Here is a 19,493-nt window from a genome sequence, read left to right as displayed (position 1 = left end):
ATCTATCTATCTATCTATCTATCTATCTATCTATCTATCTATCTATCGAGGCAAAGTCTCACTCTGTCACCAGGCTGGAGTACAGTGGCATGATCTCAGCTCACTGCAACCTCCGCCTTCCAGATTCAAGGGATTCTTCTGCCTCAGCCTCCCAAGTAGCTGGGACTACAGGCATGTGCCACCACTCCCAGCTAATTTTTGTATTTTTAGTACAGACGGGGTTTCACCATGTTGGCCAGGATGGTCTCAATCTCTTGACCTCATGATCTGCCTGCCTCGGCCTCCCAAAGTGTTGGGATTACAGGCGTGAGCCATCGCGCCCGGCTGTTGAGGAGGGTTTTATAAAGGGACTATTTACAAGCATGGCATTGTAGTGGAATCAAGGGTCTTGTATCAGCAGGGCTGTTTGGAAGCAGCTCCTAGACCCAAAAAGAGAGGAAGCAGTTACTAGAACCTGGAAAGAGACTCTTGTTAGAGAAAGGCACTTTCAGAGGCAAGCAATAGCTTTCTGTGAGAGGGACACAGCTAGCCTGAGGCAGCCCCATGCTGAGGGAGCTAGAGGAGTAAATACCTTGCCCTTACTCTCTTTCCTCCAGAACTCCCCATTAGCCAAACCCTCTGGAAGTCAGAAAACTGGGGGACCTGTTGTTGTGGTTTGTAGATCAGTCTCCGCAGCAGCAAACAGGGTGGAAAAGCTGAAGAGTGGACCCTGCAGGGGCAAATAAAAGATATCTGGCCCAACACCCAGCTACAGGTAGTGTATAAGTTGTACCACTTATCTCCTTTAAAAAACACAGAAGTGGCCGGGCACGGTGGCTCAAGCCTGTAATCCCAGCACTTTGGGAGGCCGAGACGGGCGAATCACAAGGTCAGGAGATCGAGACCATCATGGCTAACACGGTGAAACCCCGTCTCTACTAAAGAATACAAAAAACTAGCCGGGCGAGGTGGCGGGCGCCTGTAGTCCCAGCTACTCTGGAGGCTGAGGCAGGAGAATGGCGTAAACCTGGGAGGCGGAGCTTGCAGTGAGCTGAGATCCGGCCATTGCACTCCAGCCCGGGAGACAGAGCGAGACTCTGTCTCAAAAAAAAAAAAAAAAAAAAAAAACAAACACAGAAGTACTGTCTGTAATGGCTCAGTGGTAATCATGGACTCTGGTGTTCTACAGCTTTCGGTTCCACCTTCCTTAGTTAACAGCTTGGTCCTTGAGGTTATCTGATGACTACCAGATGTCTGCCACATCTCTAGGTATCTGTAAATTGTACAGCATCTGGCTGAAGAAAAGGGGCATTTAAACTGGATAGGAAGACCTTCCCCAAAAGCTCCCCACCCATTGGCCAGGACTGGGTCATGTGGCCAAGAAAACAGAATTTCCAGGACTGGATAAAACATATTCACAGCTGGGCACAGTGACTCACGCCTATAATCCTAGCACTTTGGGAGGCCGAGGCAAGTGGATCACTTGAGGTCCGGAGTTCGAGACCAGTCTGGCCAACATGGCTAAACTCCATCTCTACTAAAACTACAAAAATTAACCAGGTGTGGTGGTGGGCACCTACAAATCCCAGCTACTCGGAAGGCTGAGGCAGGGGAATCATTGAACCCAAGGTGCAAAGGTTGCAGTGAGCCGAGATCATGCCACTTCACTCCAGCCTGGGCAAAAGAGCAAAACTCTGTCTTTAAAAAAAAAGTCCAGGAGCAGTGGCTCATGCCTGTAATCTTAACACTTTGGGAGGCCAAGGTGGGCAGATCACGAGGTCAGGAGGTCAAGACCATCCTGGCCAACATGGGGAAACCCCGTCTCTACTAAAAATACAAAAATTAGCTGGGCATGGTGGGGGGGCTCCTGTAGTCCCAGCCAATCGGGAGGCTGAAGCAGGAAAATGGCATGAAGCTGGGAGACAAGAGCTTACAGTGAGCCGAGATCATGCCACTGCATTCCAGTCTGGGCAACAAAGTGAGACTCCGTCTCAAAAAAAAAACAAAAAACAAAAAAACAGCGTATTCATATTTATCCTCTGGGTCTAGGGAAGTGCCACATTTCCTGAACCCATGGGATAGTGAACACCCAAATCAAATCAGGCTCTGACAGGAAGAAAAATGGCTGTTGGATATATAGCTGTTAGGGTCTGCAATCTATGATGTGTTACTAGGAAACCATGGCACTTGTAGGCTAACTGGCAAGTGAATAGGCCCAGCAGACTCACCCAGCACTAAAGTGCCACTCCAGATCGCCTGCTTAGAAGAGCAAAGAAAAAAATCCCCAGACTCCTATGACTGTACGAAGCTCTATCAAGCCTTGCCATTTAGGTAAGCAGGAGAGGAAAATCCTTAGAAAAATCTCACTCATTGTTTGTAGAAAAAGTCCATTTCCTGTCCAAGTGTTTAGATCTTGCATTTTATATTTTATCCCAAGAAGCCTCTGGTGGTTTTCTCGAAGAGGCAGAGCCCTGATCCTAGCATTCTCTAGCTCCATGGTTAGCCAGGGTGGCCCTGGGTGTTTAATTTGAGGTGGCAGCTCTCTGTTTGAGGGCATTCACTTAGCGCTTTGACCTTAGTAGAAGAGAAGTTTTCAAAGTGACACCAGGCTCCTGTACTGATTTATGAATTTGTAACAGTCTTAATCAGAGTATGAGGGTATGGGCCAAGCCCCTCTGAAATACAAGGTACTTTTTGTACCTCTTAATGTATATCATTAAGAGCCTGGAGAAGGCTAATGTTTAATATTTCCCTTTAGATCTAAAAAGAAGGGTATCATAAACCTTATAGTATTCATATATGATTTTATTTTTTCTGTTTTTATAGATGGGGGATGGGAGCAAAACAAGAGGAGGGAGGTGGGGTGTGTCTGTGTGTGTGCCTGTGTTTTGAAACTCCATTAAACTGCTAGCAGCACTGTTTGTTATTCTGCACTCTGATCCTGCAGGTATCTGGCAGATTTATGTTCCATTAGACAGGTTTAGATTTCAAGCAGACCATTTGCAAGCTGGACCGTGTGTCTGTGGTATTAGGTTTCAGTGTATAGGGGGCAAGGAAGAAAAACTGGGTGGTGACCAGGGAGAGTCTGTGTCACGTTTCCTCATAAATGTCAGTTTTGATTCTTTGATTGCCCCGTCACAAGGGCCAGAGGAGGCAGGGTTGTCTTTTACCCTGACTTTGCTGGTGGAGACATAGAGGTCTAGTTAGCTAGTACACATTGGTCAGCTGGCAGCAGGCAACCTGAGAAGGAAAGACGTGGACTCCTGGTCAGCCAAGAGCAATTGAGATTTAAAAGGATTTTCTTACTAGCTTTCCAGTTAAATAATCTTAAAGCATCTTGGGTGATGCACATCACACACAAAAAAATATTCAGGTAATGCTTTTTCTCTTCCTTTATACAGGCTGCCTAACACCCTAAAAAGTAACTATAGACAGCCTGATTTTACTATAACTCCTGGCTGTCTTTGTTTTCTTTGAAGAGACAATGTCTATATTGCCCAGGCTAGTCTCACTCAACTCCTAGGCTCAAGTAATCAAACTGATCATCATGCTTTAGCCTCCTGAGTAGCCACATTACAGGCGCAAGTACTCCGTTTTTAGCAGCCTTTTCCTTTATATAACTTTCTCAGAATTGATGTTTCACCAAACATGTAACAATATGAAAGTGGAAGCAAGATGATGGGACACTTTATGCATCTGTCATTTAAATTTCCTTCTTCTTGTGCTCACTTGGGCAGCACAAATACTAAAATTGGAACTATACAGAGAAGACTGGCATGGCCCCTGCACAAGGCTGACAACTTAAAAATATGTAAAAATAAAGATAAAATTTCCTCTTGTTCATTAACCTAGGTAAAAGGCCAATTCTTTCCCAGAACGACCTAATCACCTTATGTATGTCTGTCTTTTTATGAATCCAAATTCAGGTCAGAGGCCACTCAAGGGGGAAAAGGATCTGAGACTTGGTTATATCATCCAGGATATAGACCAACTCTAAAGTTCCTTTTTGGCAAGCTGTTTATTTGCTGCCTGCCTGGAAGGGGGTGGGAGGTGGGGAGTCGACTGAGTTTAAAATTTAACAGTTTAAAATAATAGATATGATCTTAACATATTACATCTATTCCTACCAGTGATGAAGTGTTAGAGTAAACTGTCTCAGGACAAAGCTTCATTGGAAAACAGTTTAGTGTAACCGACTAAAACATGATGAGTCCAGGCGTGGTGGCTCATGCCTGTAATGCCAACACTTTGGGAGGCTGAGGTAGGCAGATCACTTGAGGTCAGGAGTCTGAAACCAGCCTGGTCCAACATGGTGATACCCCGTGTCTACTAAAAATACAAAAATTAGCCGGGCATGGTGGCGCATGCCTATAATTCCAACTACTCTGGAGGCTGAGGCAGGATAATTGCTTGAACCAACAGAAGGGAAATAAGTTGTGGCATACTCATTACACTCTGTGGATTACCTTTATACACAGTGATGAATCCTTTAAAAAAATCCATTGAGGAAGAATACACACAGTGGGATACCATTTATATAAAGTTCAAGACATGCAAAACAAAGCAGTATTAAGAACAAACCATGTTGACACTATAAAGAAAAAAAAGGGAATGATAAGCACAAAATTCAGGATGGAGGTTATGCCTGAGTGGGGAGGAGTGAGGAGGGGACCCCTGAGTGAGAAGCTACACGTGGAGTAGCAGCATTTCACAGGCAACGGAGATGAATCAGCTGCTTGCCATTCTCCCTCCAGGTCCTGTTGCAAAAATGAAAACAAGGCAGCAGCATCAGACCTATCTTTAGATTGGCTTTTTTTTCACTCTCTCTTTTACAAGTGTCAGTTTAATTCCAGAGCCCCAACCCAGTATTTTCTAATGATTATCTCCCGAAGGAAGAGAAGGAAATCCATGCTGGTTATACAACTGCAATGTCAGACTTCCTCTGAAACATGCACTGTTGCTTCCTATTAGCATAACTTCAATCTCTCATTCTCTCCTGACTGATTAGTAATCTGCAGGCAATTTTAAAAACATGCTTTGGAGGGGCTGGGCGCGGTGGCTCACGCCTGTAATCCCAGCACTTTGGGAGGCCGAGGCAGGCGGATCACGAGGTCAGGAGATGGAAACCATCCTGGCTAACACAGTGAAACCCCATCTCTACTAAAAATACAAAAAATTAGCCGGGCGTGATGGCGGGTGCCCGTAGTCCCAGCTACTTGGGAGGCTGAGGCAGGAGAATGACGTGAACCCGGGAGGCGGAGCTTGCAGTGAGCCAAGATCACGGCACTGCACTCCAGCCTGGGTGACAGAGTGAGACTCCGTCTCAAAAAAACAAAAACAACACACACACACAAAAACATACTTTGGAGGGTTCTTGGGATCATGAAACTTCTCATTTGCCTGTTCTATTATTAGAAGAGTGAGAACAGCCACCCCCCTGAGAGGTCTCCCCAGGCATTTGCATCCCAGGCATTGTCCTACTGTGGTGGGTGAGAGAAGCTGATGCAGTTTTGAACATCCTCATGACAGGTGAGGGATAGAAATTGGAGAATAGAGTCATATTTATTTCAGGAAACAAGGATGCCGCATATAGGAGAAGAAACTGAGGAAACCACTGGCCTCAGTCGGTGATAATGTACAACTTAGGCCCCACCTATCCAAACAGTTAGCTTTCCCCTCCCCATAGCCACTCACTTGTTTGAGATACGTGTTATGTTGTCTCCTCCTAGGGGTGGCTGGAGCTCATGCAGCTTGGGAAGGGTGAAAACCCCATCTTATTCCCAGCTGATTGATTACAGCTTGTCTTCATAAAAAGATTGACCTGCTCCTTCCCAGGAAAGCACCCCTCTTCTGTGCAGGCATGAGTCAGAGAGTGCCCCACCCAAGCAGCAGACAGGCAGGGGGAGCTGAGAGCAGGTGCAGAGTTGAGAACAAACGGGGTCACATTAGTGCAGGCGCCTGAGCATGACTCGGCAGAGCCCAGGCGTGGCCCAGAGCCCAGGGCAAGTTGTTTTGGGCTGAGTTTCCCATTCCACCCTGCGGTTTGGTAACTCCTCATCAGCTTGTAAGTCATGGAGACCACACCCCCAAGGACCACACTTAGTGACCTGTTTCCTGGGCAGATGAACCTGACCATCCACAGGGCCACCTTTCTCTTTTGGCTGGGGTTTTGGGAACTGTTTAAGAGTGTATATTATTTTAAGAGTGTATATTATTTAAGAGTATATTATTCTAATATAGACACTAATTTCAAATGTGTTTGAGGTTCTTTTTTACTTAATAGTATACCTTGTATATCATTCCACTAAAATACCTGACAGGTTTTTTTTCCCCTTTTAATTTTTCTTTTTTTTTTCTTATCACAGAAGACTTCTGTAGACCTGACAGTTTTTAACAGCTTCACAGCATATAGTTGTATGGATTATAATGTAAATCCTTTTTTGTTGTTGTTGTTTGGTGTCTCGTCTTTTAGTATCACAAATAGTCATAGTAAATATCTTTGTTTGTTTGTTTGTTTATTTGAGATGGAGTTTCGCTCTGGCGCCCAGGCTAGAGTGCATTGGTGCAATCTCGGCCCACTGCAACCTCTGCCTCCCAGATTCAAGGAATTCTCCTGTCTCAGCCTCCTGAGTAGCTGGGATTACAGGTACCCGCTACCACGCCCAGCTAATCTGTATTTTTAGTAGCGACGGGGTTTCACCATGTTGGCCAGGTTGGTCTCGAACTCCTGACCTCAAGCGATCCGCTCGCCTCAGCCTACCAAAGTGCTGGGATTACAGGCATGAGCCACGGCAGCCGGCCAGTAAATACCTTTATATATCTTTCTTTATTTTTTATTTTTTTGAGACAAGGTCTTGCTCAGTCACCCAGGCTGGGTGCAGTAGCGCAATCTCAGCTCACTGCAGCCTCACCCTCCTGGGCTCAAGCAGTCCTCCCGCATCAGCCCCCTAAGTAGCTAAGACTACAGTCATATGCCACCACACCTGGATAGTTTTTTATATTTTTGTAGAGATAGAGTTTTACCATGTTGCCCAGGCTGGTCTCGAACTCCTGGGCTCAAGCAATCCACCCGCCTCGGCCTCCTAAAAAGTGCTGGGATTACTGGTGTGAGACACCTCACCTGGCCATATGGATATCTGTGTGCACGTGTAATAGCATTCCTCCAAGAAAAATTTATTAAGGAAGAAATGTTGGTGAAAGTGTTAAATTTGGAGAGCTATTGCCAGATTTCAGTCTTTAAAATCTACAGTTCAGCTGGGTGTGATGGGGGGCCAATATGGGCAGATCACTTGAGGTCAGAAGTTCAAGACCAGCCTGGTCAACATGGCGAAACCCCGTCTCTACTAAAGATACAAAAATTAGCCAGGCGTGGTGGCATGTTCTTGTAATCCCAGCTACTCAGGAGGCTGAGGTGGGAGAATTGCTTGAACCTGGGAGGCAGAGGTTGCAGTGAGCTGAGATTATGCCACTGCACTGCAGCATAGGCAACAAAGTGAGACTCTGTCTGAAAAAAAAAAACAAAAAACAAAAATTTTGAATTCACACTCCTACCAATATATGAGAGGGCTTGTTTAGCCATACCATCATCAACACTGGCTATTACCAACCATTTTAATTCCTGTCAGACTGATAGGTAAAAAAAATCTCACACTCATTTGTTGTTGTTTTGCTTTGTTTTTTGCTATTAAATTGAGTGTCTTTTCAAACGTTTATTGCCTAGTCCACTGAGCAATAACAAAGCGTTTTTACAAGTTAAGATTTATCTGGGAGTGTTTTCCTGGGAGGGTGTTGATTATCTTTACAAACCAGATTAAGATATTTCCTGTGTATGTCCTCCACAGCAAACAGCGGCATAACAAACTATGGAGATCTCATTCAGATAGTGACCTCTCAGACCACCACGAACCCATCTGCAAACCTGGGCTAGAACTCAACAAGAAGGAGATCACCACCTCAGCAGACCAGATTGCTGAGGTGAAGACCATGGAGAGTCACCCACCCATACCTCCTGTCTTTGTGGAACATGTGGTCCCACAAGATGCAAATCAGAAAGGCCTGTGTACCAAAGAAAGAATGATCTGCTTGGAGTTTACTTCTACGGAATTTCATGCTGGACAGATTGAGGATGAATTAAACTTGAATGACATCAATGGATGTTCATCAGGGTGTTGTCTGAATGAATCAAAATTTCCTCTTGACAACTGCCATGCATCCAAAGCCTTAATTCAGCCTGGACATGTCCCAGAAATGGCCAACAAGTTTCCAGACTTAACAGTGGAAGATTTGGAGACAGACGCCCTGAAAGCAGACATGAATGTCCACCTACTGCCTATGGAAGAATTGACATCTCGACTGAAAGACCTCCCCATGTCCCCTGATCCTGAGTCACCAAGCCCCCAACCTAGTTGCCAGACTGAAATCTCAGATTTCAGTACAGATCGCATTGACTTTTTTAGTGCCCTAGAGAAGTTTGTGGAGCTCTCCCAAGAAACCCGGTCACGATCTTTTTCCCATTCAAGGATGGAGGAACTGGGTGGAGGAAGGAGTGAGAGCTGTCGACTGTCAGTGGTAGAAGTAGCCCCTTCCAAAGTGACCGCTGATGACCAGAGAAGCAGCTCTTTGAGTAATACTCCCCATGCATCAGAAGAATCTTCAATGGATGAGGAACAGTCAAAGGTAAAAATTGTCTTTATAGTTTTCCACCTAATGAAGTTCTCTTCAAAGGTAAAGTATTTGGGATTCTGTTATGTTTATTTTTGATGGAGAATCTGGCTGAGATTTTCCTTGAAAACTTAGGGTTTAAATATTTTTTAAAGAATTTGCCTTTTAGGAATTTACCTTTCTGGTGTCATTGGAAGCACTTCTAAGAGGGGATGACAGAGGAAGGAGTGAGCCAAAAACAAGTGTCCTGGCTGAACAATGAGAAGCCCAAAGATGGCCGGGCACGGGGGCTCACACCTGTAATCCCAGCACTTTGGGAGGCCGAGGCAGGTGGATCACGAGGTCAGGAGATTGAGACCATCCTGACCAACATGGTGAAACCCCATCTCTGCTAAAAATACAAAAATTAGCTGGGCGTGGTGGCGTGTGCTTGTAGTCCCAGCTACTTGGGAGGCTGAGACAGGAGAATCGCTTGAACCCAGGAGGCGGAGGTTGCAGTAAGCCAAGATTGCGCCACTGCACTCCAGCCTGGCAACAGAGTGAGACTTCATCTCAAAAAAAGAAAGAGAGAGAGAGAGAGAATCAAAAGGAAAGGAATTTGCCAGCAGACAGAATCCTAAAATTCTGTGTGGCATAGGAGCTCTTACAAGCCATCTCAAACCAGGGAAAGAATCACTGTGTCACATCAATTCTAAGACTCACAAGTTATTCATATTTTGATACTTCTGACATCTTAAATACTTAAATCAATACAATATAGTAGTTGGGGAATAAACTGTGACAGATTTACTCTAACATACCAAACTTCACTTAATGATTTTAGTGGACCTAATCATAGATTCTTTGCATCTCCTGATGTCTGTCTGCTTATATTTACCACTTTGTCCATTAACGATTTGTTCTCTCTCCTTAACTACCCCACTGTGATTCTTGCCTCTGCTTCTGTCTTTTCATCACCCCCAAAGCTGTGCCTCTGTTTCCTTTCTACTGAGAAGGCAGAATGCTTGTGCTCTCCTTTGGACCAGTGACTATAGCAGCACTGACAGAAATAGCCTTCTCCACAGTCCCTGGTCATATGAGCACTCCCTCCATGGCCCATGCACATACAGGGCCCACTGTGGCTTCTCTCCCAGTCTTGGCAAGTTTGCCTCTGCCTGATGTCATGGCACATTTCCCCCAAAGGCATTACTGACCCTGTTAGATTATACTAACTCTGACTCTCTTTTGAAGGAGAAAGGCCAGAACAGTTCCAGGGAAATATACTTTGAAGGCTTATAAAAATGTTAACTAGATTGATACTCATAATGATACTACTTTAAGAGGTATCCAAGGGCTATTCCCAGATTTTGAGATTCTTCTGTTGTTGTTTTTTTTTTTTTTTTACAGTAGGACTTGATTTTGCATTGGTCACTATTCTTTGGCCTTGTTCTAAATCCATCTGGGAATTTATAGCTGGTAAAATAGTAAAATATTAGAGAGTTATGGTTTCTAAGTTTGCTAAGGCATGTGACTGTGTAAGCCAAGTAAACCTTTCCCAGAAGGAACCATGTGAAACTTAGAGATTGGGTAGTCAGACAGTGCATTCTCCCTGCTTGTAGGGACTGGGATGCTGCTGCTAGCGGAAGCAGTGAGAGGATGTGGGTGAAAGCTAGCAAGACAGAGGAGTGAAGAGAGCAGTGAGTCTCCAAATCAGAAATCAAATGATAGCTTCGTCCATCTAGCTCTATCACCGGGACATATCTAAGGACGTATCTTAGCCCTTGAATGGAACTCTTTCCCTCAGGTTAGGATTAAACTGAAAGTTGATAGGCCATGGGGGAAAGGTTTCATTTACTACAGTGTGGCCTGAATCCTGGAGGCTCATAGTCTTAGGAAAATATAGATTATAGGAGACTCCAAAAATATTTGCTGTTCATTAAAGTTTTGGATTGGAATTCTTCTTGAGTAAACAGAACAGAAAGTTTAGTAGAGAATAACACAACCTATAACAAATGTTATGTCTAGCCTTGATGAATCCAGTTTTTTCTTGTAGTCTGACAAAACAGATGGGCAGAGTATGGTCCCAGGCACTCCATGATTTGTATTCTCACAGTCAGATAGGTTGTCCTGGATCAGAGGATTAAAGAGCAGAAAATCCAGCATTTTCAGTTAGACTACAATTTGCCATAATCTTCTCACTACTTTCTCTTCTTAGGCAATTTCAGAACTGGTCAGCCCAGACATCTTCATGCAGTCTCACTTGGAAAATGCAATTTCAGTCAAAGAAATTGTCACTGAAATTGAGTCCATCAGTCAAGGAGTTGGACAGATTCAACTGAAAGGAGACATCTTATCCAACCCATGCCATACACCAAAGAAGAACAGCATACATGAGCTGCTCTTTGAGAGGGCCCAGACCCCAGAGAGCAAACCTGGACATCTGGAGCAAGACGAGGGCTCCTGCACAGCCCAGCCTGAACTAGCCAAAGACTCAGGGATGTGCAACCCAGAAGGCTGCCTAACCACACACTCATCTACCGCAGACTTGGAAGAAGGGGAACCAGCTGAGGAGGAACAAGAGCTCCAGGGCTCAGGGATGCACCCAGGTGCCAAGTGGTACCCTGGGTCTGTGAGGCGAGCCACCTTGGAGTTCGAAGAGCGCTTACGGCAGGAGCAAGAGCATCATGGTGCTGCCTCAACATGTACCTCATTGTCCACGCGTAAGAATTCAAAGAATGATTCTTGTGTGGCAGACCTGGCACCAAAAGGGAAAAGTGATGAAGCCACCCCAGAACATTCATTTGTCCCCAGGGAACCAGAGATGAGCAAAGGCAAAGGGAAATACAGTGGGCCTGAGGCTGGCTCACTGTCCCCTTCTGAGCAGAATGCCAGTGTTCCAGCTCCCAAGGTGCTGGAGTTTGACCACTTGCCAGCTCCTCAGGAGGGCCCAGGGTCAGATACTGGAACACAGCAGGAAGGCGTCCTGAAGGATATGAGGACTGTGATTCCATACCAGGAGTCTGAGACACAGGCAGTCCCTCTTCCCCTTCCCAAGAGGGTAGAAATAATTGAGTATACCCACACAGTTACATCACCCAATCACACTGGGCCAGGGAGTGAAATAGCCACCGGTGAGAAGAGTGGAGAGCAAGGACTAAGGAAAGTGAACGTGGAAAAATCTGTCACTGTGCTCTGCACACTGGATGAAAATCTAAACAGGACTCTGGACCCCAACCAGGTTTCTCTGCACCCCCAAGTGCTACCTCCGCCTCATTCTTCCTCTCCTGAGAACAACAGGCCCACTGACCACCCGACCTCCACGCTGAGTAGCCCTGAAGACAGAGGCAGCAGCCTGTCAACAGCCCTGGAGACAGCGACACCTTTTGTCAGTCATACAACCCACTTACTGTCTGCCAGTTTGGATTACCTGCATCCCCAGACTATGGTTCACCTGGAGGGCTTCACAGAGCAGAGCAGCACCACAGATGAGCCCTCTGCAGAACAGGTTAGCTGGGAAGAAAGTCAGGAGAGCCCTCTCTCCAGTGGCAGTGAGGTGCCATATAAGGACTCCCAGCTAAGTAGCACAGACCTAAGTTTAATTAGCAAACTTGGTGACAACACCGGGGAGTTACAGGAGAAACTGGACCCATTGCCTGTAGCCTGTCGACTCCCACATAGCTCTAGTAGTGAAAACATAAAGGGTCTCAGCCACAGCCCCGGTGTGGTGAAGGAGCGTGCTAAAGAGATCGAGTCTCGAGTGGTTTTCCAGGCAGGGCTCACCAAACCATCCCAAATGAGGCGCTCCGCTTCTCTCGCCAAATTAGGTTACTTGGACCTCTGTAAAGACTGCTTACCAGAGAGGGAGCCTGCCTCCTGTGAATCCCGTCATCTCAAACTGCTTCAGCCTTTCCTCAGAACAGACTCAGGCATGCACACCATGGAGGACCAAGAGTCCCTAAAAAGCCCAGGTGTCCCCCACAACCCAGAGCCCACTAAGTATTTTGTAGAACAGCTCACAACAACAGAGTGTATTGTGCAGAGCAAGCCAGTGGAGAGGCCCCTTGTGCAGTATGCCAAAGAATTTGGTTCCAGTCAGCAGTGTTTGCTTCCCAGGGCAGGACCTGAATTGACTAGTTCTGAAGGAGGCCTTCCCATGCTACAGACCCAGGGACTGCAGTGTGCATGCCCAGCTCCAGGGCTGGCCGTGGCACCCCGTCAGCAACACGGCAGAACTCACCCCCTTAGGAGACTGAAAAAGGCAAATGACAAAAAACGGACAACCAACCCCTTCTATAATACCATGTGATTCTGAGCCTACACATGTGACTTTCTAGAAGAAATGTTTGTAAAAGGGGCAGGTGTAATATGTAAGGAACATGCACTTTATTGGTTAATTTTATAATATTTTGGTCATTTTACTGTTTCTGGCGCATGCAGGGTTTGGGTTTTCAGTGTGTATGTGTGTGTATATGTAAGGGGAAAGAGAGCTTGATCTGGATGGCAAGACCGTTTATCATTTTTTATTTAAAAAAAATCAAACCTCAAAAAAGTCATTTTCAGAGAACACCTTTATCAAAGGCAAATTGCTGTTTTTCAGTCAGCGGCCACCTGCCTCTCATTTTGCCCTCTGAGAAAAGGCATGGTTCCTGGATTGAGGGAAGGAAACAGATTCGGAGGGGTGGAGATAAAGCTGGGAATTGGAAATGTTCCCCTGCCTTTGTGATGATGGTTTGGTTTCCAGACCTGAGGCATCGAATGGGCTAAAGGGCAGCCAGAAGTCAGAGGGCTCTCAGCCTTTGTCCAGCTGCAGCCCTTTAGAGTTCCTGAAGGAGGCAGGTTCTGCTTTGCTTTAAAAGAGGATCTTCCAGTATTCCAGAGCGTATCACTACAGTAAGGCATGATAATGGCCAGCTCTGCAAATTTATCATATAGTTTCTTCCCCAAGAAAATTATTTTTGAAATTAAAACAGGACCCCAAATCCAAGTGGTCTTCTGTAGAGGAAAGCATGATAAGAGGAGGAAGACATAAAGTTGGGGGTGGAGAGGCTGCTGCCCAGAAACTGCTGGGTTGGTGGATCCACACAGATGGGCATCTTGGCTCTCCCTACCAGAAAAATGTGCTCTGCAGTGTCCTCCCAACTGAAAACAACAGTGACATGTTTGAAAAGCAGCAATCGAAAGTCAGTGTGTTCTTGTAAAATGAATACATATGTAGGGTTTTAACCCTTCCATTACTTGAATAATTCTTTGGGCCTTCTGAGTTTAATGGCCATATTTTCTTCCAGTTTATTTTCCTTCCCCATGCTGTTGTCCCCATGCTGCCTATTTTTTTAAATTTCATAGATTATATTTGAATTGTTAACATTACATATGTTTAACATCCATTGAATGCAATATTTTATTTTCGGTATTATCACTGTTAACACTTTTTTTTCCTTTTCCTGGAAGGTTTGTCATTTCTCTAAAGTTTGTACACAGTATTTATGTACATAATATTGTCACTGTCTTACAGTGTCTTGTTGTTCATTATGTAGGGTATTTTTGATTTATTCTTTTTAAGAAGGAGTAGAGTTGCAACTGGAAAACACACAGACACCAGAAATAAAACTGTTGGGTGTTGATAGGAATCTGTACAGTATGTTGATGGTGGTTGTAGTTGTTTAAATGGAGACTTCTAATCACCAGCTCCTGCCAAATTATGCATTAGTAACTTCTTCCTCAGAGACACCCCTAAAGGCTCCCATTAGGTCACAGCACGACTGAAAGCTGATTTCTTTCTGAGACTGAAATCCCAGAACATTGTTTGCCAGTATCTCAACCACAGCCAGGAAGTATATGTGAGTTGCTCAGAGTGGAAGCTTCTAGTGGAGGCTAAAGGCCACAGGGGAGGCCTCAGCCAGGGGCAAGTGCCCACAGTGACTCCATTTAGGATGCTGTCGCTTTGCTACTGTTGTGGAGATCCTTAATGCAGCAGCACCTGCCATAAACAAGCCTCTTGTAGCTTCTTACAGAAGACAGATTTAGTCTAGCATGAAACACCTCTGCAGCTCATTAAAACTGAAGAGGCTTGCAGATTTGCTTTCTGTTAGCTTTCGTTGATGTCCACATAACTGAGGATTGACTGAGTACAGACTGGAGACAGGTTTTTGGCTCGTCACAACACTGAGAGGAAAATACAGATGCACAGACTGTCAGCGTGATGTCAGAGGCCAGAGTTTGGTGGGGGCAGATGGCAGGGTAACCCAAAAGATGCAGAAAAGGTAGACGGGGCCACTGGGGCTTAAGAGGAGCTGTGAAGTTGTGTGGAAGCCAAGGTTGGGTCTGATATCACTGCCAGGAGGCGGGCTGGACAGAAACCACTTGCTAAAAGCATCTTTATGGTGTAGTGTCTATGTGTACCCTGTGGTGTTGCTCAGTAGTTTCCTTAAATGTTCAAGTGTATCGTCCACACAGTTTTGTGATTCCTGGATATTTGTGTGTTGTAAAGTGTTTTGTTAGGTGGTATGAACTAATGTGAAGAGGCTTGAGACAGGGTTATGGATTTCCAGGGCTCTTCCATCTAGAATGCCCTGCCTTCTTGAAGCAGTTCCACCACCAATACGATGGGGAAGGGCAGGAAATTGTGGCAGGGTGGGGAGAGGATTTGCCTGGAAGTTAAGAGAGTGGCATCCACTCATGGTAACCCCTTACCATGATGACATCCCACACACTAAGAGGTACAAGCAGGACCAGAGTTTTGGACTTTTCCCTCTTCTCCCCTCCACTGTGTTTAATATTCACTCATTGCATTAAATAACAACAAAGATGGGACAAAACCCACTAATGCTGTGGGGAAAAAAAAAATTTTAAGAGCGAAGGAAAGTCTTTCTGCCTTTTTATAATTACATTTTTTTTTATCGTTTAATTTACCTGCCTAAATAAATATTTTCTGCAAAGTGTCTGTAATTCAACCATGCCAAGGAGTTTTTGCCAGCCTTTTCAGACTCCCAGAATTGGGTGTTCCTGGGTTATTTACATAGCTGAGCAGTGTCCAGGGGAGGTGCGTAATGAACTGTCAAGGACTTTGCAGACTGTCTTCTCTTCAGACTCTTTTATAATCTCCAGTGGCCTCTTTCCCTTTTCTTCTGTGCATGGAAAGCCCAGACCTGAAAGAGCAGATAGACTGGCAAAGATGAATAAGAAACACTTTGACTCTTGCCCAGTGTCTGCCTATCTCTCTCTCTCTTTCTCTCAACCACCAATAGACTCTCACTTATTTTGGAGGAGTGTGTGTGCATGTGTACACATATGTACATATGTAAAAAGAGTTGATGTTTTGATGCATGGGGTAAAAGTTCCAGAAGCATACAGAACTTGAGCTGAACCTGGTCAGTAGAAAGGGAAACCTCAACCTTTCTTGATTTTTGGAAACACCCAGGAGTAATGGCTACTCTAGTAGACATGTGGTACTATAGTACTGTAATACTCATCTCTCTTAATTTTAGTTGCCTTTCAGATTCTAAATGTTTGGGATCATTCCTATCGTCTCAGTCTCTTCAGGATCTTTAGTATTTTCCTGGTTCTGAGGAGGCTTGAGACAGGTTGGATTTCCTGGTTCTGTCTTTATCCCTACTGATAGTTCCTCTTTCTAATTTTCTAACTACCCAGAGCTCCAAGGACAGCCTGAAGATCTCAGTGCCCCAGGCTTTGAGCCCCCCTGCTCACAGGCCCCAGACAGATGCTGTTGGGTAAACCCAAAGCTTCCTATAAGAAGCTTCTGAGATGTAGCAGGTCACAGAAGTGTTCACCTGTTTCATCTGAGAATTTCAGTTCTGAAGTGATCTAGGCATGTTTGGTAAAAATGTTTTTGTAAGAGTTCTTTTTTTAAGAACGCATTATGCAAAAAGTCACTTTTAAGGGCATTTAAAAAATTTTAAATAAAGCCATTCTTTGGCTTTTTTGGACTATTTGTGGATACTTTGTTTACATTTTGAATATTAAAATGTGCATCATCTTGTCGGCCACACAGTCCTGCAGGCATCAGTGCCCTAGCTGTCCTGTGAGTCCTCATGCAGAGCAGTGCCATCATGGTCAGCCCTTGTGAATAAGTGGGTATACCCTGAAGCTGACTTCCATCTATGTCCTGCCCTCCCATCCAGCACTCTCTATGGAAATAGTTGTCATTTCCTCAGTGATGGTGTGTCTTATAGTGATGGTTGTAATGGTGAATGGCTAGTGTCATTTTGTTTAATTTTGTTTTGCTTTTGATGGTGGATAAGATGAAATTTTAGCTGTTTCAGCATCAATCCAACTTAAAAGCATCTTGGACTTTGTTTTCCTTTCCTAACTAAAAGATCAAGGCATGTATTAGACACAAGCATATTTGCTGCCTCAACTCCTCTGACGACACCCATATTAGGAAAAGGCCTGCTACCAAAGCAGGACGCTGCACACTCCTAACCCTTCTCCCAGGGTGTGGGGTCCCTTGATGCCATGAAGAGCTATTGCAAGGTGCTTCTGTATTTTTCCAGCCTGGAAATGGAGGGTGACTAGCCCTGGTTCCTGCTATGAGAAGATAACCAGCCTCATTTTCTCAGTGCCCCAGAGATCTAGGATAGGATTTATAAACTGGAATCATCCTTAATCAGCTTGAAGATCCCCTAAGAGGCATTTGACTGGTGCTGCCATCTGTGTCCTCAAAGCAATGCTGGTGGCAGCGTCCTGTGTACACATGCAGAGCTAATACCCAAACTAAAAACTGGGTAACTGGCCCTGAAGTGCTTGTAAGCCCACAGGGAAATGTTTGAATTTTACGTTTTGTTGGGTTTTGGTTTGCTTGGCATATCTAAAGGTGCCTTTTCTTTTTTTTTTTTTTTTTCTTTCTGCTTTGTTTTGCAGGACTTGTTCTAACATGGAAAACAAGTCCAGAAGACTCTCCTTCTGACTGTTACCTTTGCCCCAAGCCACCCCAAACTTTTATGCTCACATTTTATTAAAGCAGGTGCTCCCTGGAATCTCTGGGACCTTTTTGAGGCATTTGAAGCAGAATATAGAGTGGTCTCATCTCCTTCCTTAATCTTCCTGGTGGTTGGGATGTTCCACTTGTATCATAGATTTTTTTATTACTGATGTGCTCCGCTGTTTTTAAATGTGAACTTGTGCGCAAATGTGCAGATTCAATGTTCTTGTTACAGATTGAATAAATTTTTATTTTGAAGATGAAACGTGTACTACTTCATCAGATGCAATAAAGGAGGGAGGTGCTGGAGAAAGAGGGAGGGTCAGAAGAGGAAACACAGTGAACAGCAGTAGTTTTCAATGATCCCAATCATGTCACCCTGAAGAGAGAGCTGAGCCCCCAAAAATAAATGAAACACCTCAGCCCACTGAAAAATTTCTAAAAATGGGACATGAACATCTTGAGATATTTAGTGGTGCCATTCATCACATACAAGGCAGGGCTATCATCTAGGAAGAGCTCAGTTTCCAGTTCCCAATTGCTAACAAAATTTGCTGAAGTTTCCCCCGCTCCCCCCCCCAAAAGAGAAAAACTGCTTTGAACTAAAGTCAACCTGCTTCATTCTGAATCATCCATATCAAGTGGGAGGGGCACAGTGCTGGTCTTTAGCTGGAGTGCATGATGGTGAAGGTAAGGGCTTTCACAAAATATTCTAAGGATCCCTGGGATCCCTGACCAATCTAGATAAGCTCAGTCTTGGTTTTCTAGCCAAAGCAGATGGACCAAATCATGGCTAAGTTGCCAGCTACCTCATCCAGAAAATGGCTTCCTAAAAGATGAAATCTATGACTGTCTTCTATGGATTGCCGTTCAGAGTTAACAGTTCAAAAGGGAGGCATGAAGCCCAAGTAGTTCCTTTCCTTGATTGGTTCTTCTTGCCTTAACTCTGCCCACTCACAGCTCTGCCAGGCCTTGGCAGCCAGAAGAAGGCTAGAGGGCAGGGCCGAGCTACGCCAGGCCCAAGCAAATATCTGAATCACTGTACTCAGAAAGCACCGCCCTTCCTAGATGATGGAACTGAAGGGAGCATGCATTGAAGGATTCCTGCTTCCTAGTCCCAAGCCCTTCACTCTAGAAGGGAGTCTTTTGTTCTCTTTAAAGAGAAGGAGGGTGGGGTAGGGGAAATGCCATTTCAGAGGAGGCAGCACATAAAATCCCCACTCTGCTAAGGAGTGTCGCAGCGTTGGAAAGAATCTGACCCAATCCTGTTCAGAGACCTGTAAAAATACGGCGATTGAGCCAGGACTGGAACCAGTTTTTTAATTCATTCCAGGCATCCTTCCCTCTGTGCCACACAGTATAAACTCTGTTACGCTTTAGCTCAGCACTTGTGAGATAAAGTGGCACTGTCCTTCAGGGAGAGATAGAAATGCATGCTGCTGAAAGGCATGGACCAGATGCCAGACCACGTGGGTAAGAATCATAGCTACATCAACTACCTGTTGAGGTTGTGATGGGTAAGTCACCTAACCTCTTTGTGGCTCCATTTCCTCAACTGTTAAATAGAGATAATAACAGTACCCACCTTAGAGGATTGTTTTTTGTTTTTGTGTTGTGTGTGTTTTGAGACAGAGTCTCACTCTGCCACCCAGGCTGGAGTGCAGTGCATGATCTCAGCTCACTGCAACCTCCGCCTCCCAAGTTCAAGCAATTCTTGTGTCTCAGCCTCCTGAGTAGCTGGGATTACAGGTGTGCACCACCACACCTGGCTAATTTTTGTATTTTTAGTACAGATGGGGTTTTGCCATGTTGGCCAGGCTGGTCTCAAACTCCTGACCTCAGGTGATCCACCTGCCTCAGCCTCCCGAAGTGCTGGGAGTACAGGCATTAGCCACCCGCGACCAGCCTAGAGGATTGTTTTTTTTTTTTTTTTTTT

The 19,493-nt window shown here is 45.0% G+C and overlaps 1 protein-coding gene and 1 non-coding gene across 5 annotated transcripts in view; both read left to right on the top strand.

Annotated features, from left to right (window-relative positions):
- Window positions 1–17,822, top strand: part of SSH2 (slingshot protein phosphatase 2) — a 314,054-nt gene extending 296,232 nt beyond the window's left edge. For 2 of the 4 annotated variants that reach the window (XM_023183933.2, XM_023183931.2), the window contains 2 exons: window positions 7,821–8,655; window positions 10,835–17,816. In XM_023183933.2, the coding sequence (XP_023039701.1) occupies window positions 7,821–8,655; window positions 10,835–12,925 (2,926 nt within the window). In that variant the 3' untranslated portion in view covers window positions 12,926–17,816. Of the gene's footprint in view, window positions 1–7,820; window positions 8,656–10,834 lie in introns of all 4 variants that reach the window. The other 2 variants (XM_023183934.1, XM_023183932.2) reach the window with 2 other exon arrangements.
- LOC111520863 lies at window positions 3,701–3,808 on the top strand. Its single transcript, XR_002724783.1, has one exon. It is a non-coding gene; the product is annotated as a U6 spliceosomal RNA (small nuclear RNA).
- Window positions 17,823–19,493: the final 1,671 nt, after the last annotated feature.

Source organism: Piliocolobus tephrosceles, chromosome 16 (genome assembly GCF_002776525.5).
Source record: "Piliocolobus tephrosceles isolate RC106 chromosome 16, ASM277652v3, whole genome shotgun sequence".
Taxonomy (NCBI): domain Eukaryota; kingdom Metazoa; phylum Chordata; class Mammalia; order Primates; family Cercopithecidae; genus Piliocolobus; species Piliocolobus tephrosceles.
The sequence above is the reverse complement of the archived record's forward strand: the minus strand, read 5'-3'. Positions and strand labels throughout refer to the sequence as shown.